The sequence below is a fragment of the Astatotilapia calliptera genome, chromosome 17 (assembly GCF_900246225.1).
Source record: "Astatotilapia calliptera chromosome 17, fAstCal1.2, whole genome shotgun sequence".
Lineage (NCBI taxonomy): Eukaryota > Metazoa > Chordata > Actinopteri > Cichliformes > Cichlidae > Astatotilapia > Astatotilapia calliptera.
This window is the reverse complement of record NC_039318.1, coordinates 22,377,549-22,405,475: the sequence shown is the minus strand read 5'-3', so window position 1 is coordinate 22,405,475 and position 27,927 is coordinate 22,377,549. Positions and strand designations below refer to the sequence as shown.

The window sequence follows — 27,927 nt, the reverse complement described above, 5'->3', positions numbered from 1 at the left end:
GACATTTCTACTCGATGGTACGTTCCGTGTCGTAATCGGAAGAAGATTGAAAACATCTCAAACGCGGGCAGCGTTTCGTTCAAGGGATTCATTGAAAATAAGGTAGTAAAGTCTATCAGTTACTGCTGTGTTCTGAGTTTAGATAGACCCTCACCAGTAAGGGTTAGCTACGACATTGCCAGGCTGCGGTTTGACTGGTAAAAACGACAAGCAGTGCTTCCGCATTTAAACCAGCAGCACGTTTTGCTTCTAGACTGGTGACATGCTACCATTAAGATAAGATAAGATAGAACTTTATTAATCCCTCGGGTGGGTTCCTCTGGGAAATTCGACTTCCAAAAAGCACAGCAACGACCGAAGTTACAGTTACAGAATTGTTATATATATATATATAGATATATATATAGATATACACACACACACACACACACATATAAATACAGAGACATTATTATTATTCTTCCACAAAAGCCACACTAGTTTAGCTGAGATATCATATTCACCTAGTTTTCCTTTACAGAAATAACATGAAAATAAACGACCTTGTTGCAACTTAGCGAGAAAAAACTTAACTCATAAGCAGTAATACAATTTTAAGCACTGTCTGCATTTGTACTAAGTTTAAAAAAGGGGGGGACGGGGACTCTGTGTGTATATTAACTGCGCCGAATCTAATGTTGATCAATGTAGTTTGGTAAAACATAGTCCAGCTGCGTCCTACTTGCTGTGCATGAGTCTGTAACTACTGGGATATGAAAAACAAGAAAGTCTTTGATTGACGTTTGGTTTTTAGGATCCTTAGCAACTGTAACCCTGCAGACTTTTTTTCCTTTTTTTTTTATTGAACATAAGCAAAAATACTGATTTAGTTTAGTTAAGTTTAACTTTATTTTTTATCTGCAAGATACAAAAGAGGGTTTATAAATCCCCAACTAGTGTAGTTAACAAAAACTAAGATAAAAGTAGGCCTGAAAACAATTTTAGTTGACTGAAATAAAATCCAGTCTAGACTTTTTAAAAATATAAATTCAGTAAGTTCCTGGAAATTTTCTTGATATAATGGCATCAGTTGCAGCAGATTTGTGTGTTGTACCTCCATGATGTACAGCTACAACAAGTGGTTGTAGCTCAGGTGGTAGAGTATGTAGGTATGATGTATGAATGTGTGTGAATGTTAGAAAGATAGATGTAGAAACAAGTGCTTGTTTGAATGGGTGAATGATGCATGTTGTATAAAGAGCTTTGACTGCTCTAGTAGAGTAGAAAAACGCTATATAATAACAACTCCATTTACCACATCTAAGGTGCTCAAACACTTAACAGAACTGACTGATTTTAAGACATTACAATTAACACAACATTTATTTTGTGCCTGAGTATTTTGTGCCTTTTCATTAGAAGCCCATTGATTTACCTTTAAGCGTTAAGACAAACCTAATGTTATTTATCCTAAAAGTTGGGAACCTGTTTAGTTAATCAGTTAAAAATCAAGTTAAACACAACCTTTAACAAAATAGCTTAATATCATCATATATGTAGTGTTGAGACTTTTAATTATCACATTTATCATGACTACTGGTACATTTACCGATAATAATCTGATCAATGAACTGATGTTCTTGTTTAAAAGTGGTTTTAAACAACAGGTATTGATGATCATCCTAATCATTTCCTATCGGTTATCCTTCTGATTCTTTCAGTGGAAGTACGCGCGACATGCAGGAGGACTCAAGCCACAGTCCCAGCTACACCGTACCATGTGACGACTTTGTTCATGTGGTGGAGTTCAGTCCCTTCAGCTCCGGTACCCCGGCATCTCTCCTGGCCTATGGTGGAAACCAGTACGTGGTGGTGGGCACCTGCCTCTTCCAGGTTAGAGATACAGTCTCACGTGTTTTGGTTCACTGAGTGCACATCTGTTTCCTTCTCTGAATGCAACTTTGCTCCTACAGGAGGAGGATGTGGAGGTCGAGGGAGTTGAATTCAATGTTCTTCGAGCTTTTCACCATGAACTGCGTGTCGACGCTCTAGCCTGGAGCCCCGAGTCTCGGCTGGACAGGATACCCACTATCAGGTACTAGGCCACTTGCATTCCACGTGCTTTGGCCTTCTTCTGTTTTTTTTTTTGTTTTGTTTTTTTATATCCAAATCAAGTCTTTTTATTAACATCGTTCACTTTGTAGCTCGGTGGCTTGTTTAAAACTCTTCATGTAAGCGCTTTCTGAAACATGAATGAAGACACCCATGTTCAGCTTCGGGAGCTGAAGACATGCAAAACATGGGTGGTCACTTTTGAGCTTGATTGAAGTTTCTCATCTGATGTTTCTGGTTTTCGCTGGGTTAAATCAACTGCCCCCTGCTAGGGCTGGGCGATATGGCCTAAAATTTATATCGCGATATAATTTCAAGCATGTGCGGTAACGATATATATCACGATATATTCTTTTCTTCTGTATAACGTATTTTCCACACTATAAGGCACACTTAAAATCCTTTAATTTTCTCAAAAATCGAGAGCGTGCCTTATGTATGAATTCTGGTTGTGCTTACTGACCTCGAACCGATTTCTGCGTGCAGAAATCTGTTAAAAAATGTTTAGTACAACTTTGGTAAGCCGCACTGCTTGATGGATTGTCAGAGCATTATGGCTGCCGTAGTGAGGAGCTTCGCGGAGTAATCTGGGTCCAAAACTCCATCCGCTTCAGGTCCCAAAGTCAAACGAACACTAACGGTGTGTTCACACCAAACGCGATAGACGCGAACGAAAACGCCCCAAACGCCCCTAATTTGACGCGTGCACATTCGCACCTCGACGCGTGTCCAAGAAAAATCCATCGCGCCTCAAAATTGCATACTTTGACGCGCGTGAACCGGAAATGTGGGAGGAAGTTGTGCCAGACCGGTATCTTTGCTAGATGGCAGCTGTCGAGCTAGCGCTTGAAGAGAGAGTCTCCCTTCTCTATTTACTGTGGAGAGCAGAGCAGCGGCGTTAAGGACGTCCTCGCCGTACCTGGGTCCATCAGGTCCTCCAGACGCGTGAGCAGTTTGGTGAGTTTCACCACTTGCTTCAGGAGCTGCGCCTGGATGAGGCGATGACAGCGATATCGCCGTCTTTCCCTCGCCCAGTTTGAGGACCTGCGGCCCGCGCTGGTCCAAGCATCGCCCGCCTAGACACCAACTACAGGCGCTCAATCCCACCTGCAGAGCGCCTGTCCGTCTGCCTGAGGTTAGTAAAAGTGTTTAATACGGTAGTCCTTTATTGATACCTGTGCTAATATGCTAAACTATCGTTTATAGACTGCTAACATGGATGTGCTATGCTATCAATGAATGCCGTTGGTGTTTACTGATAGCAAACTGTGGTATGGAGACGACTGTTTATAATATTTTTAGTGATACTCAGTTCTTATCAAGTCCTGATTTAATTCAATTTATGCTGTTATCAGTGTTTGCATTGATAGCATGGCTGTGGTGTCATACGTATGCGCTCGGTGTTTGCTGATATCAAACTGTAGCATTAGGACCACTGTGGGTTAATCTTTGTAGTGATACTCACTCCTTTTTTTATTTAGACCTGGTTTAATTCTGGTATAGTTGAATATTTGTATATAATCCCTGCAGCTGTCAGACTCTATAACAGGGGTCACCAGCCTTTATTAAAACTGAGAGTTAGATAAAACTGAACAGTTTGGTTCATCTTTAGTTGCATGGTTCCATCTTGATAAGCTATGTCTTATCACAGATTTATTTTTCAAAAATATTAATGATATAAGAAAGGAAAGGGCTACATGTCAACATAAAACTCTTTATTTCTATTAATGTCTTACTTCATTCCTACCTGATTGACATGTTTAGGAATTATGAGTGATTGGCTCACTGTAGTTGTGAAAGTTGCTACCAATCAAATTATGATATGTTAAAGTTAAAACAAAACAACTGTTTTAGATATTATCTAATATACATTTTGTAATTATCCTTATAATTACAAAATGTTTTATGTAAGATTCAAGTTTTGTGATTTAAATCTGACATCACAAAAGTATTTTGGAATTTGAATAATGTATTTTGTAACTGCAGTACACATAATACTGATTTTGAACAATTTTGTCCAGGTTCCTTGTCACCGGGGACTCCTTCCAAGCGTTCAGTTACAGAGTCGGTGTGTCAGATCACCCCCCAGGTAGCGACGGCCATCTGGGACTGTCTAGTGGACAACTTCATGGCTGTGCCTTCACCTGGAGACTGGCGGTCCATCACAGAGGGATTCCAGGAGTGCTGAAACTTCCCTCTGTGCTGTGCAGCTCTGGATGGGAAGCACATCCAGACAAAGGCACCCCATATATCATATAGGAGACACACACATTGATATACACTAAATATTCATTTCATTTCTTTTTTTGTGGTGCCCAAATTTATGCACCTGCTTGATTTTGTTAAAAAAATTATTGCACACTTTTTGTAAATCCAGTAAACTTCTTTTCACTTCTCAAATATCACTGTGTGTGTCTCCTGTATGATATTTAACTGACATTTTTTATTGTAACAACCAATGATTTATACAGGAAAATAATGGCTATTAACAAGGTTGCCCAAACTTCTGCATCCCACTGTATTAGTATATTTTGTCATTAGTATAATATGAAATAAATTCTACATGTGTCAAGTCGTGTGCCAACGTTTGCTGTGTAGTAGAACTAGAGACATTTGTCATTATAAAAATTTATTTGAAACAATATTAAAATTCTCGAACAGAAAAACATTAAACATAAATATATAAAATATAAGTATTTACAGAGAGACAGGAATAAAAAGGACCCAGCTGCTCTCCAGAGCAGGAACAAGGCTGAGGAGGAAATGCTCCATTGGAGACTGGTGTGGCCTCTTCAGGGACTCCAGGATGGCCAGCTCCACCGCCGATGGACCGTCCCTCATCTGCCTCGGAGCCGTCCTCCTCTGTGGGCCTGTAAAACAGCACAAAACACAAAGAAATGAGAAGGCTGCTACTAGATTTTAATTTCAACATTGAAAACAAAAAACAAAAAACAGGATATAATCAGATTAGTTGTAGATATTTAGTAAAGGTGATCACAAGGGAATCCAACCGAGTAAAAAGCTATCAGTGCTTGCTGTACATACCTGTGGGTGCAGCAGCAGGAGCTCAGGGACTGGGGAGCCAGGAGAAGCAACAGGGGATGCTCTGCTGCAGAATCAGTTGTCTCTATCAATACAGTATTAAATGTTAACAGGTTGAATATAATAATCAGAGAAAGTATATACAGTGGTCCATCATTTATTGCAGCAGGGGTTCTCAGAAACACTAGGCCCTGGCCACGCACTTCGTACACTGTTTTCCCCACACACATGAACAATGGTCACAGTTCTCACAATTGATTCTCAAAGTGCAAACCTTTGTAGATTGCAAAACGTAAAAGTATTATTATGCCGCGTTTTGTCTTCATCTGCCTGCCACTTTCGTGCGCCTTTTTCCCTTGCGGTGCAGGTGTCTATTTCCGAATGAGGGTCATAGTTATGGGTGTTTTTGTGCGGTTTTTTTTTTCTATTGGACGTGATGGTTATCAAAACCAAACATGATAAATTTGCCACGCGCAGGAGACACGGCACGGAGGAGATTTGTCAATCAGGCTGCAGAATGCAATGCTGTACTGTGCAATAAAAAAAAAAAATCAGCGAAAAAGCGAGGCAGTGACGGATGAACAGCGGGACCACTGTGTGCTGTTTATTAATAAACAAAATATATTCCTATATGACAACATGCATAAAAGCAGAACGGTATTTGTACGTCCATGGGAAAATAGCGGTGGCTTGCTAGCTTGCCAGGTCAGTGAAAACTTTCAAAAGAGAAATGAATGAACTTACCAGGTTGCCCGATCTCTTCACATATCTTCCTCCAAGCTCTGTCCTTTATATTCCTGTCTCGGTACAGAAAGCAGCTGGTGTCGTACAGCTCTGGGTTGTTTGCAACAGCATTGATTAGCCTTCCCCTCCACTGAAGAATGAAGGGCTTTGGCTGGATCTGCCCCTTTGACCTAGGTCACAGCCACGTCACCAGGCTCCTGATTGGTTGTCGCGGCGCAACTTGACGCTGGAGTTCAGATTTTTCCAACTCCAGCGGTAGATGCGAAACGCGCGTATGCACAAAATGCAACACAAAAACTCAGGCGCGTGTTTTTTTTCGCAAGTCAAACGCCTGAAACGCGCTACACTTACGCGCGTTTCAGGCGTTTTGGCCTTTTCACGACACAAATCTGCTTCCGAATTCAACATTAATGAATCAATGTTACGGAAGTGGAGGAAGGGCAGTTTTTGGCTTTCCCCATATTTCAAAAGTGCTTCATCTCTTTGCTGTGACATGGTTGTAACCGCTACGATGCTTTCTACCAAAACAGGCGCAGCTTGATGACATCATCATCATGCGCTATCGCAATAGCGCATATAGTCAAAATCTCTATCGTTAGCCAAATTTATATCGTTTCCATCATATATCGTTTATATCGCCCACCCCTACCCCCAGCGTAACCCTTTTTGTGTATGCTGTGTATGCTAGCACAGCGGTCTCCAACCTTTTTTGCACCACGGACCGGTTTATGCCCGACAATATTTTCACGGACCGGCCTTTAAGGTGTCACGGATAAATACAACAAAATAAAACTAGTACCGGTACCAAAATAAAGAAGATTTATTCATAACACACGTGAAAACACCAAGGAAAACCGAGTTAACGATACAAACGATAACAAAATAACGCTGAAAACCGATAAAAACCCTGAAAACTATACATTTCACACCTGAGCCTCAACTTTCGCGGCCCGGTACCAAACAACTCACGGACCGGTACCGGTCCGAGGCCCGGGGGTTGGGGACCGGTGTGCTAGCAGATTCCTGCAGTTGCCTGTAGGTTTTCATGTGATATGACCACCAGCTCCAGTGGTTCCTTAGGTTGTTTAGGTTGCCACAGTTGCCTGTAGTTTTCCATATAGGTCTGCGAATGCTTGCCAACTACTAGGTGAGTGACTGTAAAATTAAACAAAATGTAATGCAAACTGGAAATAGAAAAAGTTCAGCAATGTTATTTATTAACCGGTTGGAATATATACACAATCTTACCCAAGCCAATGTAACTGATGCCTTATTAGCAAAAGGCATTTGGTTGGACATTTGTAGCTCATCTGTAGGTCATGGGCCTCTTGTTACGTGAGAGGTCATGATGAGGCAGGATTAGAAGGTCTCCAGCCAACTTTCACTTCCACATTAGACATTTACGTCTTTTAACATAACTTAACGGCTACCCTGAGGTACCCCTGAGCAAGGTACCGTCCCTACACACTGCTCCCCGGGCGCCTGCTTAGTGGGCTGCCCACTGCTTCACTGAGTGAATGGGTCAAATGCAGAGAAAAACAAGTAATTTCCCCATGGGGATCAATAAAGTATCCATTATTATTATTATTATTATTATTATTATTATTATAACAGGGTCACTGTTGTAAACACAGTTTTTGGGACCAGAGAAGAGACATTTGCAGAGAAAGCACACCAGCCAGTGAAAGTAGTCATCACTGCCTCTTGCTGTCACACTGCAGATGCCAGGATGTGAGCAAAGTTGTTTCAGGTGGCTTTGGACAGGAGGGAAGTAGCCCAAGCAAAGATTGTTAGAAAGCAAGAGTTTTCGCCTGAGGCGGTGGATGGGAAGGTTTCGTGGTCCCCCTGGAGGTGTTTAGCCTTTCTGTAATTGAAAAGGAAAAGCAGCTGGCCTTCTGTGGTTTACTCCACAGGACCCTTGAGCCAGCCCTGTGACGTGCGCACTTGTTATTGCGCTGATGACTACCCACTCAGGTTCCATCCCTCCCTTCAGGCTGCACGTAGCTGTGCCTTCCAGGAAAAGTACAACGTTCTCACGGGTTTGCCTCAAGTGGGGGCCCAGAGAGAGTAACAGAGAGGGGAGAAGAGGGGCCTCAAGCTGCCACCACAGCAGCTTATAATGAGAACAAGCCTGGAGACTATTAAAACCACAGACTTCAACTGAACACACACATTTTTCAGCCTTGCCTGTCATTTACTATATACAGTGGACAACATGCTGGCCTTTATCAGAGAGTTAAAGGCACAAAGAGAAGATGGGCAGAGGGACATGAGAATGACATGACAACAAAGACCCCCAACCAGGCTCAAACCAGAGAAGCTAAAGTTCATGTTTGTGGCATTTTACCCTCAGATGCCCTCAGGGATGATTGCAGCTTGGATCACTAGGCAACCAGAAACAGACATGCATCAGTAAATTACATGCTAATATATTCTGTAGTTTGCACAGAACATATTTTAAAACTTCAGCTTGGCATCCTAGTTTGCTGCATGCATGGGTATATTTGCAAGGATGTATTCTTTTTATTAAATGTATTTTCTAAATTTCTTTTCAGCAAATAATAGAAGTACTTTGACAAATAAATAACTGATGGATATTGTATTATCCTATAATTCCAACTAGGGCTGGGCTATATCATACCGTTCACGGTAATACCGGTGTAATGTTGGGCAATGATAAGAAAATGAAATATCGCGATAGGATATGGGTAAAACGCGCATGCGCAGTGCCTTTGTTTGCATACGCACATGGCTGCGACGCAGAATGAGAAGAGCGAAAGTGGATCGTTAAATGAAACGGATGAACCAGAATTGGTTTGTAAAAATGCTGCAACTTCAGTGGTGTAGAACTGGTTTAGCTTTCATCCGTCAGATATACAACAAAGCACTATTTTTGGTAGCGCATGCTAGCGGGCCGTCGTTATTACCGTGTTTTTTGGGAGATACGGCGCACTTAAAATCAATCCTTTGATCTTTCTGAAAGTCGACAGTGTCCCTTTTAATCCCGTGTGCCTTATGTATGAATTCTGGTTGTGTTTACTGACCTCGAAACGATTTTATGTGGTACACGGCGCTCGAAAATCTGTCAAATGTTTCAGTACGACTTTGCTAAGCTACGAACCCGCACCGCTTGATGTATTGTCGGAGCATTATGGCTATAGTAGGCAGGTGCCTCGCTGAGTGAAACACATACAATATTACCATATTGTATGTGTTTATAACCTCTTTTAAGTTTTGTGGATATTATACATGGTTATGCTGAGGATATGTCGGCCAACTTCCACTGGAAATGCCTTTTGGTTAAACTGTCAGCAAGGATTTGCATTTGCACTTTAAATTTTTTATATAACTTTAATGCATTTAAAAAGTTGCTTGTGTAAGTGCAAAATACATTGATGTTTTTTGGGGTTTTTTTGCACTAATAAAGTTGAGGAGTTGTAAAGTATTTTATCTAGTGTCAATTATATCATCAGTTATATCGTTATCGCAAATTTTCAAATGTATATCGTGATAGATATTTTTGGTCATATTGCCCTGCTCTAATTCCAACTCTACTATCTTGGGGTCTATCTGGTAATCTTCTACTCAGGAGCTTTCATTGTTTCACAAAGAATTATTATAGTTTTGTATTTTGTGATTGGTTTTTATTAGTATTTTATCCTGACATTTTATTTACGTTTGGTTTAATTCAGCCTCGCTTTGTCAGATAAAAAAACTAAACCACAGTTCTTACTCCTCCACATCAAAAGTAGGCAGCTAAGGTGGTTCAAACATATCTTACCAGAAGGAGGTCAGGGGGCAGACACATGACACGCTGGAGAGATTTTATCTCTGATCTTGGAATGGCTCGGTGTTCCTATGGAAACGTTGGAGGAGGTGGTTGGGAAGAGTGAGGTTTGGACATCGCTGCTGCCCAAACGACCTGAACCAGGTTAGGCAGGATAAGTTGCAGTGTTGGTAATGTAAGAAGAGACTCAATAGCATTAAAATGGGGGGAGTCTAAGAAGAGGCATGGTCTGATATCCTGCGTTGGTTTTGTTCCTCGAACACCAAGGTTAACATTGTGATATGATGTTATCACTTTGCGATGTATTGTTTTGGTGTTATTGACACACCATCACACCGCACACCAAACCCTAACCATGTCCCTAACAGCCATGTTTTTATTTTTTGTTTTTTTTTTTTGTTTTTTACATTTTCTTTTTCCTGAGTGGACATTGGCAATTTTTTTTCCATGTCACAGAACTAATAACATTGTGATTGACCAAGATTAATTGTGATGATTCAGGAAGAACGCCAACATGGGGGATATCAAATACACCCAAGGCAGAGAAGCCCAGACCTCCCTGACCACGTCTTTCAGCTCTTCTGGGGGAACACCAAGGTGTTCTCAAGCCAGCCAGGAGATGCGATCTCTCTCTCTCTCTGACGACATAGCTCCTGGAATCACTGGGACGCTCGGGTCAGACCACTGGGCTTGCACCCATAACTACTGTCTGACTTACTGGACCCATGTGGTGCTTCTTGTGCGTTGCAGACCCACAGAAGGCCAGGTCCATATTTTGTCTTTGGGCTGCATCCAACTGGCCCTCATAGGCTAAGGCCCGGCTACCAGGCACTCTTTCTTGGACCCCTCTCCCCGGGCTTGATTCCAGGGGGCCCTGGTAACCCTATCCTGAGCAAAGCAAACTGGCTCCTTGTTCTCTTGTTCATAAGGGTCGTCTGAATCACTCTTTGTCTGGTCTCTTGCCCAGGACCAATTTGCCTTGCAAAACCCAACTAGGAGCAAATGCCCCCTCAACATAGCTCCTGGGATCAGTGGGGTACAGACCTCCCCACCACAATAAAGCAGGGATTCATAAATGTCATTACAAGATGAAAGGGGAAAACATTCACATATGCATACAGTATATAGACTCTAAATGTAGCTTCTTTTTTTAATGTAAAACATTAAGCCAAGATTCTGCTAATTTTGGTCAAGCAGACCTTTCAAAGATGTTCTCACTTTCAAAAACCTATCCTGTTTCAGCCTCTGTGGGGTTAAAATGATGGCACGAGGTAGAGTGAGTTTATGTCAACAAAACAAAAATTCACTGGAATTTCCCCTTTTTATTCAATGGGAATGGCTTTGACATTTAATTTAAAAAAAGGCAAAACGCCAGCGTGTGTTCCATGTTTTACAACAAACACTAATACGCAGGTTGAGAGGGCCTGTCCTAATATAATCTAATCTACTGTAGCAGTAAAACCCTGGAGCACGTTAAGGCTGTTTGTAGTGACATCATGCCAAATCCATCTGTGCCTGTGCTCGAAAATGTGTGAACTGCTGTCTGTTTATTCTGGTGATATGTGTGTGTTTTTCTTGTCATAAGTGAGTTAGTGTAATTGTGTGAATAATTGCAGGCGCTGGTATACGAGGACTGATTAGAGGGGAAAGTCCTCTGCCTGGCTCTGCACAGGTTTTTTTGAACAGAAGCGTGCACAAATGGCGTGAGGATTCTTATTTTTCTACATGTTTATCTTAGCTTGCAATCAGAATCTCCCTGGCAGTGTTTCTACTGATCGGCGTCCAAGTTTTTACCACACACACACAGTCTCATCCAGAGGTGTCAGTGTAGGTGGTTGCATGATGTCGTTTGTCATCGGTCTGACTGTTTTGATGCTCACTCTGTGTTTTTATGTCCTCTCTTTGCAGGTTGTGCACGGCTGCAGCTGACAGAAAGCTACGCCTGCTGACTTCTGATCTTCAGGATAGGCATGAAGTCAAGGTAATGCAACATCTGGAGCACATTGGCCACAACTGCGCTTGTCATTAGGCATCAAACTTGCGCTGCTTAGTGCTGACGTTCAGTGCTTAGCGATAGAGGAAGTAGTTAAACTGCTACAAAACATTCATTTAACAACTTATTGATTGGTATATTTTCTGTTTTTGTTCACACGTTTGTTTTTCCAATGCTGTCACTAGGTAATGGAGGGTCACACCAGCTACATTAACCATTTGGTGTTCGAGCCCATGGAGGGGAAACAAATTGCTTCCGTCAGTGATGACCACACTTGCAGGTCGAACCCGTTTTATTTCCATGTGTGTGTGTGTGCGTGTGTGTGTGTGTTCCCAGCTTCTGATTTTCAGTTCTGTTCTCTGTTAATGGTGCAGAAAGTTCTGACAGTGTTTCCACAGTGAAACACGATGCTAAGCACAACATGCTCCAGTGTGACTGTGCGTAAGCACAGAGCTGCTTTGTAGCTTTTCTAGCTAATTGGTTAAATATGGAAATCCAATTAGCTGCAGAAAGATTTTCCTCTCTCTAAAGGGGGGTGGGTGTCCCGTAACAGGGTCCCAAAAATTTCCTTTTCAATTAAGGCGAGAGGAGGGGAAAAAGTGTATCAGTAGCTGGGGTCACCACGGGGACAACCCCTGTAACATTGTGAGGCTGGTTCTGCTGCAACATACAAGCACGTCATTTAGCTTTTACTTCTGGATGCCCACTTCAGCCACATAGCCGTTAGTATTAGCTGTCCTGGAGGTAGTTAAGTCATATACTTTTAGCTAGTTATTTCAGCTAGTGTTGCTTTTTGTTTCAAATGGCAGCAGCAGTGTAGAAACTCTAATATTTTTAGATTCAAACAAAAAAATGCAGGTAGTTGGAGATAACGGACTGGATATAAAGATGAAAATAGCTACACTTACACCACCTATCATGGAATAAGGGGTGACTATGTAAATCAAGACTGTGGACACATAGTAACAACTTCATGCACCAAATCATACTCTTCTTTATGTCAACCAGTTGGGGAATATCTTGAATAATATAGAATAGAATAGAATAGAATAGAATTCAACTTTATTGTCATTGCACATGCGCAGGTACAGGGCAACGAAATGCAGTTTGTATCCATCCAGAAGTGCTTTAGTGATATAGATATATTACAATATATATTAGCAATAATATAGATATGTGAGTATATTACAGAAATGGGTCTATTATGGTATGTTATAATGTACACGGTATGAAGTATGTTGTGAATATTCTATAACTATAGGTATGTACAGGCTGTAGTGAGTACAAGCTATGTACAGGATATGAATAGGATATAAATATGAAAAACTATACGAAATAAATAACTTTACAGAAATCTGAGATATACAGCTATATATATAATATGCGCACAACATCACATGAGAAACGTCAATCAAGTCATAAATTGGGTTAGGAGTAGGCTTGTCTTTTTATACAGTTGGACCTGATTGAGTCGACACCTTCTGGCTAATAGAAAGAAGAAAAAGTTTCGTTTTTCGGACCTGACTGTAGACTGCATATGTAGCTATGTTTCTCTATGAAGACCTCCGCGAGGCCTTGTAGATCTCAGAAGGGAGTCTGGTGTGGGAATGGAGAGTAGACCTTTAACTGAGGAATCCAGTGTCCGGGATGGGGTGTAGGGGAGGAGAAGGTTCTGATAATTACTGGATTTGTAGCTGAGAAGAAGGATTTTACAGGAGACTTACCTTGACTGGGAGCTGGTGAGGGTGATGGGTTAGCAGGACTTGGTGCAAAGAACTTTCCAGAGCAATGGAACCTTATTGTTGTTCAGTTAGAGAAAGTTGGTTGACATCCAGATTTTGATATCTTCCAGGCAGTGAATCCAAAGCAGAAATACCTTCAACATGCATTTTTTTTTTACTGGCTAGTCTGGTTGCTGAAAGACTTCAAGTGTTATAGAAGTATATTTGAAACTCATTTCCCTTGCTCTGTGACCTCAGTAAACACTTTCCACATGGCTTTATGATCTCAGTTGCTAGTTTCAGGCCTTATCAAATAAAAAGTGAAGATTATCATAATTTTAAGAGCATTATCTAAGTCCTTCCTGTCTTGTTGTTATTTACACAGGTAGAGCCATGCCTTGCTTTTCGTGTCTGGTTTCAAAACACCAAGATATGAAAGCAGCACGGTGGCACGGTGGTTAGCACTGTTGCCGCACAGCAAGAAGGTCCTGAGTTCAATTCCACCATCAGGCCGGGGTCTTTCTGTGTGGAGTTTGCATGTTCTCCCCGTGTTTGCGTGGGTTCCCTCCAGGTACTCCAGCTTCCTTCCACTGTCCAAAGACATGCAACTTGTGGGGATAGGTTAATTGGATAATCCAAATTGCCACTAGGTGTGAATGTGTGAGTGAAAGTGAGTGCGAATGGTTGTCTGTCTCTGTGTGTTGGCCCTGCGACAGACTGGCGACCTGTCCAGGGTGTACCCCGCCTCTCGCCCTATGACAGCTGGGATAGGCTCCAGCGCCCCCCGCGACCCTGAAAAGGATAAGCGGAAGTGAATGGATGGATGGTGAATGGAAGATATGAAAGCCCAGGCATGCAGCTAACCACAATACCTTATTGGCATTTACTGCCACATCGCAGACAGTCCTTTATCATGCTGCCATTAAGAGAGAGTTTAATCTCATATTCTGAAGTATAAAAAAATGCTATTAATATCTGTTGATGTGGATTCTGAGGTGGAGGATATTTTTCCAATAATTTATTGTGAAACTATGTGTGTTTGCGTTAGTATTGTATGATTTTGTCTTGAGAGTCACACTGCATTATAATCCAGCATTTTTTTTTAATATACAGTGCTTTGAAAAAGTATTTATATATTTTTTATATAATTATGGCATAATTTCTTAGATTTTCTCCGTATTTGTCACACTTACTTCTTACACATCATTAAACAAATACTAATATTAGATCTCCAAACCTACCTCCCTGTGTGGAAAAAGTAATTGCCTCTTAAACCGAATAACTGGTTGTTCCACTCTTGGCAGCAAGAACTGCAATTAAGCATTAGTTATCAAACATCAGTTATCATAGAGTCTTTCAGATCATCGTGGAGGAATTTTAGCTGATTTTTCTTTACAGAAGTTTACAACAGAAGTTGTTTGGTTTTTTTTTCAACTCCATTGAATGGTTTTCCAGATGCTTTGGCCTGTTTAAGGTCATGCCAAAGCATCTCAATCAGTTCTAAGTCTGGACTTTGACTTGGCTCGTGTGTTTCAGATCATTGTCCTTCTGTGTAACTTGAGTGCTCTTGAGCTTCAGGTCATAAACTGATGGTCAGAAATGTTCTGGAAGAGAGCAGAATTCATGTTTTCATCAAGTTAATCTAGCAGCAAAGCAGCCCTTCACCAGCACACTCACAGCAACGTGTTTGACTGTTGTTGTGATGTTCTTTTTATGAACTGCTGTGTTAGTTTTATGTCAGATGTAACGAGACTCAAACCTTCCACAAAGTTCAGCTTTTGTGTCGTCAGTCCACAGAACATTTTCTTAGAAGTCTTGGAGATCATCAACATGTTTTTTGGCAAATTTGAGATGAGCCTTTTTGTTCTTATTGGTCAGCAGTGCTTTTCTTCTTGAACTCTCCCATGGATGCCATTTTTGCCCAGTCTCTTTCATATTGTTGAATCATGAACTCTGACCTTAACTGAGACAACTGAGGCCTGCAGTTCTTTAGCTGTTGTTCTGGGTTCTTTTGTGACCTCCTAGATGACTCATCGATGCACTCTTGGGGTAATTTTTGTCGGCTGGCCACCCCTGGGAAGGTTCACCGCTGTTTCGAGTAGGGCTGGGCCATATTATACCGTTCACGGTAATACCGGTATAATGTTAGGCAACGATAGGAAAATGAAATATCGCGATAGAATGGGAGTAAAACGCGCATGCGCAGTGCCTTTGTTTTCATACGCACATGGCCGATTGTTGAGTGAAACAGATGAACCAGAATTGGTTTGTAAAAATGGTGCAACTTCAGTGATGTGGAACTGGTTTGGTGTTTGTCCATCAGATACACAACAAAGCACATTTTTTTTGCAGAACATGCAAGCGGCCATCGTTGTTGTCGTATTTGTCGGACTAAGATGCTCTTAAATCTGGGAGTAATCTGGGTCCTAAACTCTGTATTCTTCAGGTCAAACAACACTGCAGCATCACTGAGCGTTAAAAACTATCTAAATTCTTTCATCTTTAGTAAAACGATCAGCATTGCTGCTTTACCAGGTGTAACTATGAAGTTTAGCTTCCAGGCATCCATTAAAACAAAATTTATTACATTTAACGGAGTTAGAAGTTAGCAGGAAGCTAGCGGAAGTTAGCTTGCTAGTTTCGCTAGTTACCTAAGCATGATATAGCATGTTCTGACTGAGAGATTTCTGAAAAAATTCAAACGTACATCTCTGCTATCACTTCCAACATAAATGAAGACAGGAAACTAAACAGCAGGGACGTTTGTAGGGTTACTGAAGTTGGGCTAGCTGGTATATAATGATGTGCTACGTGATCGCTAGCGACACAGCTATGTTAGCATAACATAAACAGTGAAGCTGGAGGACGAACACTAACACTTTTCCACTTATAAAAGTTAGCTTGAAGGTTCCTCATGGTTAGAGACAAATGCAATCGCATGGCAGGATGCTGTAAACGGACCAATCTTCAATCAGGAGAACAACTGAGATAATCCATCCACAATACGAGGTTAGTCATTAATATACTGCAACAACATGGGAATAGAGCAGCTGCCAGAGAATTCAACATTAATGAATCAATGGTACAGAAGTGGAGGAAGCAAGAAGAATGAGTTTAATAAAGTTTGATTTATCTGACTGCTTTGTTTCGCTTAATGTGCCTTATAATCCCGTGCACCTTATGGTCCGAAAAATACGTACTGCACACTGCAGTTTAATGTTGCAAAGCACCTCTTTTTAACTTCAGTGGATATTATACATGGTTATGCTCAGGATATGTCAGCACATTTCTACTGGAAATGCCTTTTGGTTAAACTGTCAGCAAGGAATTTGCATTTGCACGGTTACATTTTTATAAAGCTTTAATGTACATAAAAACCAGCTTCTTGTTGAAGTGAAAATAAATGGAAGGTTGTCTTTTTGCGCTAGTAATGTTGTGGAGTTGTATTTTGTCTCGCATCAATTATATCGTCAGTTATATCGTTATCGCAAATTTTCAAATATATATCGTGATAAATATTTTTGGCCATATCGCCCTGCTCTAGTTTCGAGTTTTCTCAATTTGTGCTTAATGGCTCTTACTATGGTTCGCTGGAGTGTCAACGCTTTAGAAATGGGTTTGTAACCATGACTTTGTCTCTCACAGGCTTTTAGTCGGTCCGTTTTTGACTATCAGCAGCATAGTGATCCCCCTGTCCATTCACATCTGAACAAGTCTCCTCAACTCTATTCCTCCGCTCCCTCTGCCAAGTGTCCAGAGAAAACAGGAGTGCGCTCTCTCTGCTGAAAGATTTAAATTCTGTCATGTTGAGAAAATATGGGACGCAGGAGGAAGACAGAGGAGGAACAAGGGATAGATCAAGTTAACAGGAGACGACCTTCCAGTCAGCCCACACAAACTGAGCCTCGATATGAGAACAGGAAAGAAAGGGAGGGAGGTTTCTATCTGCATGTATAGACTCATGACCTCTCCATCAGTCTGTTAGCTTTGGCTGGAGTGCCTCTACTATAAGTTTGTTGTCATCACTGTCCCCTGCAGCTGTGGGACCTCTGCTGTTTCCAGTATGCAACCTGACGCTGGAGCAGCAAGGTGGGGAACCAGACTGCACTTCCTCAGAGATGGAGTCTTGCTTCATGTAGTCTAAACAACTCATGGTGTCAGTGTAGGTGGAAAGGGTGTGGGTTATGCCACCTAGAGATCACGAGGGCACTCTGCAGGGTTCTGAGAGGATTTGGGGCTGACTGAGTTCACCGCTGAACTCAGGAAAACGCCCACCTGCTGCTGCTGCATTATGTGTATGGTTTAAAGCAGTATATCCTGTTCTCACTGATAATCCGTTTTCTTTTTCCTCAATCCCTCATCTTGTGTAAGGGGAGAAAAAATTACAGTACTGTGATAGCCTGTCCTCGATTACTGGTTCTCAACCTTATTGGGTCCCTATAAGATTAGTTCAAATAACCCTCTGTAACCCCACCCACTCAACATGTTCTGAATTTGTTGTCATGGATTACAAACCTGACCTTATTCAACACTTTTAGTTACATAAAGGTGGATATTCTGTTAATGTGGGCAGCTTCCATTACTACTGCCTTTTTAAAAAAAATAAGTAATCTTGGAAGTTGGGAAAATTGTGTGAATCCTGTGTGATCATGTGTTTTAAAGTCAGTAGAGAGTAAGAAATGCTATTTTTAGAATAGAATAGAATAGAATTCAACTTTATTGTCATTGCACATGCACAGGTACAGGGCAACGAAATGCAGTTTGCATCCATCCAGAAGTGCTTTAGTGATATAGATATATTACAATATATATTAGCAATAGTATAGATATGTAAGTTTTATAAAACATTTAATACATTTTTTTTGTTTCTCGCTCTGTCAACAACTAAATAAGTCGTTAACCAACATTTTCCACCTTTCTCAGTTGTTTCTGGGTCTTAAGAGAGCATTCCTGCCACCTTTTCACAATCTGGACCACATGCTTTTTTAGATCAGTCTTAGCTTATAAAGAAGAAGCTAGATGTTTCTAGATTATCAAGATTCAGTGTTGCTCCCTGCTAACAGATTTGTCAAATTACAGACGTTGTGCCTGACTGATATTTTCTCATAGATTTATATAGGAACTGAAATATTTTTGCAATTATAGTTATCGCCACCTGGGGGCTTTATGAAAAAAACAAAAACAAAAACAAAACACACAAAAAACAGCCATGTCCATCTTTTATATACAGTATATGGTTCCAGCTGTCCTTTTAGCCTCATCAGAAATGGTGTTACTGGAAGGATGAATGTCAAGAAGCCATTCTAAAGGAAGGAAAACCGGGAGAAAGGCTGAGGTATGCCAAATTATTCAAGAACTGCACTGAAAATCACTGCACTGACGAAGTAATGGATCCAAACTTGAAATATGTACGGCTTTAGGAGAGAGGTACAACAGTGAGTATCTGGAGCCATTGTAGAACATGGTGAAAGCCCTTTCATGGTTTTAGGGCTTGATTTCAGCCAGTGATGGTGGGGATCTTGTCAGATTTTTAACCACCGTACAAAACCACCTGGAAAGCTTCTGGTTATCAACAGCTTGAATGATTTCAAACACTCTGCCAATGCAGTAAAAACATACCTGAATAGAAAAACACACAAGGGAACACCATCAGTCATGGATCGGCCTCCCCAGAGCCTGAACCTCAACATCATCTTAACAGACAACTGAAGAAAAGGCAGAAACATCCAAAGAAGAGCTCTGAATGTCCTTCAAGAAGCCTGGAGAACTATTCCTGGAGACTACTTAGTAACTGAGTTCAGGTTGTGTGGAAGAACAACGGAGGTCACACCAAATATTGACTTTTCAGTTTGTTAGCCATATATATTTGTGTTCCCTGTTCATGTAGTGACCCTTCAAGGTACCTGAGATATGATTCTTATTTCTCACCTTTGATTATTTATTCTATTCTCTAAAACAAATCGGGTCACACAGTGCTAACGGCATTTCCCGTTTCCTTCATTTATCCGAAACCCCAAAAAACCACAACGCTCCAACCTTATTGTTTGCTCACTCAGATCACTTCCAATGTCCTTTTCATCTCTGTTGTTGTACATGGAAGCAGAGAGTTATTGCTTGATGTAGTGTGATGCAATAACAGTGCTTTATCAGAAGAGGTGACGCGTGTTTTCGTGTCTCATGTCTTTCACCTCATTCGGCAGAGGTTATGTTTTTTTGGGGAGCTGGCGTTCTCCATTTGAAGGGGAGAGCGGTTGACCGCAGTTTGGCCGTTGGTGGTGTAGCGTGCAATTGAGCTCTGCTTGGCTAGTGGTCTAAAAGAATAGGGTTTAGTCGTTGTTTTCCTCATGTGGTCTGGGGGTTTTTCCTCTCTCTTTTCTCCCCCCCCCCCTCGTTCTCCACAATGGAGGCCCAGGCTGCACATGGGCAGAGGAGAGAAGCCTAGAGTTTTGACAGCACCCTATCCTACTGCCTGCACGGGAGACGAGGCAGGAAAAGTTGAGTGTTTACTGTGGTCTTCATCTGAGACGGGGCATATCCTCCCCTACACCGCACCACTGAGGACATCAATCTCTCCAACAACACACTTGACATTTAGATAGTCTTTGGAGGTACTTTATTACATGATGTCTTTTGCATGACCTCATCAGTCAGCGCCTTCCCATGCTTCACAAGACTTTGTTTTATATTCCCAGAAACACTTGCAGCCTTCCCTGTGCCCCCATCTCCACCTTTTCTTCTAGTTCAGATGTGGTTAACCGTAGATCCAGGTCTCAGGAACCGCAGCTCTCTCGGTCCAAGTGATTCATTACATCCGTGGTGTTGCTGAGCTGCTTTTGCGATCATACAGCTTATTTAGCTGCTGGAGCCATACTCTAATTAAGATTGGTCCTAATCCTCCAGAGCTCTCTGTTTCATTTGCATAAGGTAGGATGCTGTTCAACTTTTCTCCGCCACGCTTCCCCAGCTGACGTGCGTTTCGCCGCCCTACGCTGTATTCCACAGAAAATGAATGGCAGCGGGCCGCCCACAGCGAAACATTTGCTGTAATGCAAGTGGAGCATAACACCAACTCAGGCGAGGGTGCTTAGCCCCCTACCTCCATTCCACTCCAACCCACCTTCCTCTGCCCCTGCTGTCATAGCTCAATGTAATTTGACGCTGGCGTTTTTTCTGTAAGAGTCCAGTATAAGTCTGTCTGTCTTCGAAGCTTGAAGGCCCAAATCTGAGAAAAGAGCCCATTTTCCCTGGAAAAGGATGAAGACAGCTGTACCCTGCTGCAGATTAGAGGAAACCATGAACTTCAGTGAAAAGACGCCACCCATTATTTACTCACCAGCCTTTTACTGTGAAAGCCAGGCATGTTTCCACAAAGCTGCAGATTTATTGAAAAATAAAGGCACTCCAACACGATTCACCAGTCTGGCATTAGTGGGTATCTTTGCTGCTGTGATCTTTATAGCAACAACAACCAGCAACTCACAAATACAGCTAACCAAATTTCGTGCTGAAGACCAGAGATGGGCAGTAACGCGTTACTGTAATCCGATTACTTTTTTCAAGTAACGAGTAAAGTAAGGGATTACTATTGCAAAAACGGTAATTAGATTACTGTTACTTTCCCGTAAGCACGCTGCGTTACTGCGTTACTAAAACCGTGATTTTTTTTTTGCGTGTCTCATGACAGTGACGTAAGCAAGTGCGACGTTCGTGACAACAGCTGTGTGCAGATCAACAATGGATAATATATCGAGTGCGGGAGAGAGTATGAGCGTGCAGCGTTTAAAGCGTGGAAGTACTGACCTTTAAGTTTGATTCCATAAAAAGTGACAAAAACATTAGTGTCCGCTGTTCACTGCGTGGGAAGAAAAATTCTTTTTACAGCGAAAAAAACCCTAAACTTCCGAGCAAGCACGGACAGTACACTGCCACGGGAATATGAAACTCCCAGATCCTTCCACTGACCGCTACGACACACCTGCACCAGGGCAAACCTCCGCCTGCCCCACTCCTGCTATACAGGTGAAAATAGAGCAACAGGACCGCTGAGTCCTTGATTTTATTTATTTTCTGCTGTGTTTTACCTGCATTTATTTGAAAGAGTGAGTGTAAACACAAAAACAAATTTTATTTTATGTGCTGGAATATGCAGAAAATAGGTTTAAATGTTAAACAAATTTCTTCCAGTCAGAGAATGTTGCATATAATTTAATGTTTGCTTCATGCGTAAAGTTAAAAGATTAAAACTAATAAAACAAGTTTTAAAAAGAGACTTTTTCATTTGATTACATTTTATATGATGGGTTATGCAGAAAAAAATAGAATTGGGCTGAAAGATCGATCGCTTTATTACCTATTCAGGTTGTAAATCATTTTTTAAAAAAGTAACTAAGTAACTAATTACTTTTGAAAATAAGTAATCAGTAAAGTAATGGGATTACTTTTTGGGGGAAGTAATCAGTAATTAGTTACTGATTACTTTTTTCAAGTAACTTGACCAACACTGCAGAAGACAACAAGAGTCAAATCAACAGGAACAATATCCATCCATCCATTTCCTTTCACACTTCCAAAGAGGTTATAGTAGCGGCAGGCAGACCGAGGTATTCTGAACGTCCTTCTGCCCAGATGTTTTTTCCCTGTGTCTTCTGAGAGATTCTGAGACACCATCAGCCCAGATGAGATATATGGTCATCAGCCACTTTATTGGTTAAATCTGTTCCACTGCTTATTAACATGAATATCTAATCAACCAATCACATGGAGGCAACTCAGTGCATTTAGTTAGTTAGATATGGTCAGACCAAGCATTAGGATGGTGAAGAAGGTGATTTGGAACGTGTCATGGTTGTTGGTCTGAGTATTTAAGAAACTGCTGATCTGCGATCTCTAGGGTTTACAGAGAATGGGTCTGAAAAAGAGAAAATATATGAGTAAGTAGCAGGTCTTTGTGCAAAACGGCCTTGCTGATGTCAGAGGACAATGGCCAGACTGCTGCAAGCTGATAGGACAAAAAAACAAAACAAAAAACCGACAGTAACTCAAATAACTACTCACTACAACCATGGAATGCAGAAAAGTATATCTGAACGAACTGCACGCGCATCAGGTGGCCTGCAGCAGAAGACCACACTGGGTACCCCTCCTCTGAGCGAAAAACAGGAAACTGAGGCTGCAACCCACATAGGCTCACCAACATTAGACGATAGATTAGAAAAACGTTGGTCTGTCCCAGATTCTGCTCTGACATTCAGATGGAAGGGTTAGAATTTGGTAAAACCAACATGACCCATGTTGGTTTTACCAACCAACCAACTTGGATTCTATCCTGTCTGATATTAACTTATCAGGCCAGTGGTGATTGTGTAATGGTGTGGGGGTATATCTATTTGGAACACTTGTGGTTCTTTACTACCAATTGAGCATTGTTTAAACACCATAGTGTGCCTTTCTTCCGATGGCTACTTCCAGCGGGATAATGCACCATGTCCATGACAGTGAGTTCACTGTACTCTAATAGCCTCCACAGTCACCAGATTTCCATCCAAAAGAGCTTCTTTGGGATGCTGTGGAATGAGAGAATGACATCATGGATCTACAGCTGACAAATCTGCAGCAACTGTGTGATGAATCTATGCCATGAAGAATTAAGGCAGTTCTTAAGGTAAAAGGGAGTCCAACCCAGTGCTAGCAAGGTTTATCTAATAGTCTCTCCAGTGAATTCTGGGACTACCAGGGGCATGTCTAGAGAACTTTCCAGGGAGGCATTCTGATCAGTCCAGACAGCTTGCAGCCAGCAGTAACCCATTTCGACCTTGTTTACTTGTGTTCATGAGTCTGGATAAATGACCAAGTGAAGGCTGGAATGTAGACAACTGATAAATCAAGAGCTTAACCTTTACCTTTTCCGACCGGTGGCACTGACGTCACATCTTATGAAGACTCTAGAGCGGCTGGTGGCTTGGATCTCCGACTACCTCACCGACAGACCACAGTACGTCAGGCTGAAGGACATCACGTCTGACACAGTGGTCAGCAGCACAGGAGCACCACAGGGAACTGTGCTGTCCCCTCTTCTCTTCACCCTGTACACCTCTGACTTCTGCTACAACTCTGAATTATGCCACATTCAGAAGTTTGCAGACGACACAGCCATCATGGGGTGTATCTGGGATGATCAGGAAGAGGAGTACAGAAGTCTGGTGAGGAACTTTGTCGCATGGAGTCACACAAACCACCTGCAACTCAACACCTCAAAGACTAAGGAACTGGTTGTGGACTTCGGGAGGTCTAGAGCAGGTCCACTGCCGGTTCAGATAGAGGGGGAGGAGGTGGAGGTGGTCAACAAGTACAAGTACCTCGGGCTGTGGGTGGACAATAAACTGGACTGGTCATGCAACACAGAGCACCTGTATAAAAAAGCCCAAAGCCGACTGTACTTCCTCAGGAGGCTGAGGTCTTTTAACATCTGCAGGAAGCTCCTGAGGATGTTTTACCAGTCGGTGGTTGCTGGAGTACTTTTCTATGCTGTGGTGTGCTGGGGGAGCAGCACAGCAAAGAGGGACTCATCCAGGCTGGAGAAACTGATCAGGAGGGCTAGCTCTGTGGTCGGCATGAAGCTGGACACTCTGGTGACAGTGGCAGAGAAAAGGACATTAAAGAAACTGATGGACATTATGGACAATGCCAGGCATCCTCTGCACACGGCCATTAACAACCAGAAGAGTCTGTTCAGTGACAGGTTGCTTCTCCCAAAGACAAGAACTAACAGACTTAAAAACTCCTTTGTCCCACACGCCATCAGACTGTTTAACTCCTCTCTGGAGGGGAGAGGGAGGGGAAACAGGAGGACAAAGGAGGGAACAACTAAGCTGTAGTGCCTCTTCACCTCACTGTACAATACCTTGTGCAATACTTTTGTAAATAGTCAACGGTGCAATAGACTCAATACTTGAAATGTGCAATTCACTTGTATTTTTATTTTTTATTCCTATTTATTCTATTTATCCCCTTCGTATATTTTATTTATATTGTCTCTGTATTTATATATATGTGTGTGTGTGTATAACTCTGTAACTTCTGTCGGTGCTGTGCTTTTTTGGAAATCGAATTTCCCAGAGGAACCCACCCGAGGGATTAATAAAGTTCTATCTTATCTTATCTTATCTTATCTTTAGGCTCTCTTTAACACAACATCTGCATGCAGTTTCATGCTCCACCCTCCCGTCACTCAAGACAAGATGATGGTGCAAGTTGAGGGAGTTTGATAACTACTGCAAACATACACAGCTGCAGCAAACACAGAACCATATCTCATCCAAATATTGGATCATTGCATGCCTTAATAGGAATAAGAAAACTCAGGGCATTATATTTGCAAAGGTCAAGGCTGTGTGTGCCATTATGCTTTTGCATTTAGCACTACAGAGAAAGAAACCTTTGGAAGGTCAATTCATTCTAATGTTATGTAAGGGCTAAGGGTGGCTCAAAATCCGATGCTATTTTTAGGCGCCTGCTCTAAAGCCCCATCTTTGCTGTTAATTAAGAGGTAGTGGATTTTGTTTTTGGATTTTAGGCCAAGAACAGTTCACGTGTCAAACTGAATCAATCCGTAGCACAACTAATTAGAAATGATTAGAGCCCTGTGTTTTTTTACCTCCTACACAATAATGAGACAGTTATACAGGTTTTGGCAATTAATTCTCACAGCACTTGCGAACACAGTGTCAGTTCCAATACTCTGGAAACAAAGTGAGTCAAACTGGGTCAAACAAGGTGCCTCACTCTGAGATCGCTCTGCATTTTGTTGGTGTCCATTTTAATCTTTGTTGTCCACGTGAATTCATGTCTGCAGGGTGTGGGACCTGGATGGGAATGAAAGCGCTACTTTCCGGCTTCAGTCTCCTGGCATCAGTGTGTGCTGGCACCCAAAGGAAGTCTTTAAGGTAGGAGTTGCCTACTCTAAAGCTGAGGTAAAACACCTGAGTAGTATAGATGGTTTACAGTTGGAGGGTCAGGTGTGAGGTCAACTTTATGGATGCCCTCACTCCTCCGAGACATCCTCATTGTTATCAGAAACACTTGAAGTTCACGTGGGTGGTTAGATAAGCCAAATAAAAGATTCTGCCCAACATTCAAATATAGATTTTGTTGTGAAATATCTTGATGTGGAGCCCAAAGTACACATGTGGGTAAAGGCCTGCTGAAGTGTACAGAGGAGGGTGAGAAACAAAAAAATATAGTTTTTAAATCCTTTCATAATGTTGCAGAGTCCAACAGAGTTTAATCATGCTTAATTTCTACTTTCTATACTGTTGCATGCTGGGACATGCTCTAATCTGTAGTTTAACTGATATATTGCACATGATATACATAAATCAGTATATATTTCACTGAAGCTCCACATCTCTAAACCACTGTCTCTGTAAATATGGTTTCTACTGCATAAAGTTAATAGGGTCAACAATAAAAATACAATAAATTATACACTAAAAACCATAAATCTGAATTAGAAAGAAGAACTCTCACATAATAATAGAAGTCAGCTTTGTTTGCACAAAAACAAACGCCAGGATGTCCTGCTCAAGTAGATCTGAAAGCAAGTGAGATTGGGCAGCTCTTGTGCGAAAAAATAGGTTGTTCCACAGATTAGGAGCCACCACCGAAAAGGTCCTATCGCCTCTGCCTTTGAGCCTGGAAGTAGTAACATCCAAGAACAATTGGTTCCTAGACCTCAGTGCTTTGGTAGGCGTGTAGAGCTTCTACGCCAAAACACTAAGACTCTTAAAAACAAGTAATAAAATTTTAAACTGGATCCCGAGATGGACTGGAAACCAGTATAGGGAGGCCAATACAGGTGTGGTGTGGTCATGCCATTTCTTTATTGTCAGAAAGCGAGTTGCTCCATTTTGTAGAGCCTGCAGGCTACGAAGTAACGACTTAACAAAGCCAACGTACAAAGAATTAAAACACTCTAATCAAGAGGTATTAAAGGTGAGAATTACTCTCAAAGTCATGTTGAAGGAGATTGGCCTTCACCTCACTGAAGAGATGTAATTGAAAAAAAGCTCATCTTAATTGTTTCCCTGATAAAGACGTTTCACAACCTTCACAGTACCCTTAATGATGAGTTTTGATGCCTCAGTGTTTGATGCCCATACTGTAAAATATGTCCACTGGCATTTATGTAACCATGATAAAAATAAGTACCATCATTTTTAGGAAATCTCTATGAACCGACAGGATATTTGATACCAGTTGTTTTCTGTTCATATAACCTTGGTACAGAGGTTTAGTTGTGCTCCAGGACCCACCATGCATCCGTGTCATCTTTGCTACCTTTGTTGCAACCAAAACGAGCACCACTTTCAGAATAAAGCATGAATTTGGTGCAGAAGTACAAAGTGTTGTGAAATCCTTGCTACATTCATTACGTCCTGTGCTCTTTAGTTAATGGTGGCAGAGAAGAAGGGGACGATTCGCTTTTATGACATGGTCACCCAGCAGGCCATCCTGTCACTGGAGAGCGAACCGCTCATGTCAGCAGACTGGTGCCTTACCAACACGATCAAAGTAGGCGGGGTGTCGGGCAGCGACTGGCTGATCTGGGATATAACTCGATCCAGGTGAGAGGATGTGTGGTGCTGATATTGCTCGAGGTATTGATTTGGGATGTGTCTAAGTCACGTTTTTTGTTGTTTGCAGTTACCCACAAGAAAAAAGACCAGCTCACATCGATAAAGCACGGCTGTTTAGGTGAGGAAAGTTCTTCCATAAGCCTTATTGCTTCGGTTCATACCTGCTCAGGTTTCTCCTTTAAATCTGGTCAGTCTGTGATTCGCTAAAAAATATTTTAATTTTATTGAAATTGAAAGATTTGGAGTTTTCTTTTTGGTCTTTTACAAAGACCTGAATTGGTTGGCATCACAGAAGAAACTTTCATAACTTAACACAAGTCAGTTTCAGGAGGATGATTTTATATTTCAGACAGTAATTCTCCAATTGTGTGAAGGCTTTCAGGACTTTGTTCTTCTCTCCAGGTGGTCTCGAGCCAATGAAAACCTCTTTGCCACAACGGGATGTCCAGGAAAGATCAACACTCAGCTGATCATCCACCATCTCGGCCACCCGCAGGTCTGTGTGTGCTTTCCATAGTTGTTATGAGTTTTGTTTTTGTTTTTAATTAAATTTAATGTGCTTTCCATCAGCTCACGTCACACACCTCATGTCGTTACAGCCGGTGGCGATCGGGTCGGTGACCGTCGGATCAGGCCTCAGTTGGCACCGGACGCTGCCGCTCTGTGTGGTCGGCGGCGACAGGAAGCTTTGCTTTTGGATGACTGAGATGTAGAAATCTGTTGTGGAAACCTGCGTCCTGTTTCTGTTTGTGCTCAATAAAATATTTTTCCAAGTATTCGTGCAGTTTGTGTGGAATTTGATGGGAATTGGCTGCATGCTCGAGCTTTGTTCTTCTCATTTCTGACCACCCCTTCAGGTCAGCTACAGATAAACAGCAGGATTGTCTGGTTTATGCCGAGAACTTGTTTTTCATT

At 41.8% G+C, this 27,927-nt stretch overlaps 1 protein-coding gene across 2 annotated transcripts; it reads left to right on the top strand.

Annotated features, from left to right (window-relative positions):
* The first annotated feature begins 19 nt into the window (after window positions 1-19).
* Window positions 20-27,788, top strand: nup37 (nucleoporin 37). Of its 2 annotated transcripts, none has more exons than XM_026147075.1 (10): window positions 20-102; window positions 1,701-1,872; window positions 1,953-2,074; window positions 11,573-11,645; window positions 11,843-11,937; window positions 25,230-25,320; window positions 26,825-27,000; window positions 27,080-27,130; window positions 27,415-27,508; window positions 27,612-27,788. In XM_026147075.1, exons 2-10 carry the CDS (start codon window positions 1,717-1,719, stop codon window positions 27,723-27,725), a joined length of 972 nt encoding a protein of 323 aa, XP_026002860.1. In that variant the 5' UTR covers window positions 20-102; window positions 1,701-1,716; the 3' UTR covers window positions 27,726-27,788. The 2 variants fall into 2 exon arrangements, with proteins under 2 accessions (XP_026002860.1, XP_026002862.1); XM_026147077.1 differs by lacking the exon at window positions 20-102 and adding an exon at window positions 157-197.
* Window positions 27,789-27,927: the final 139 nt, after the last annotated feature.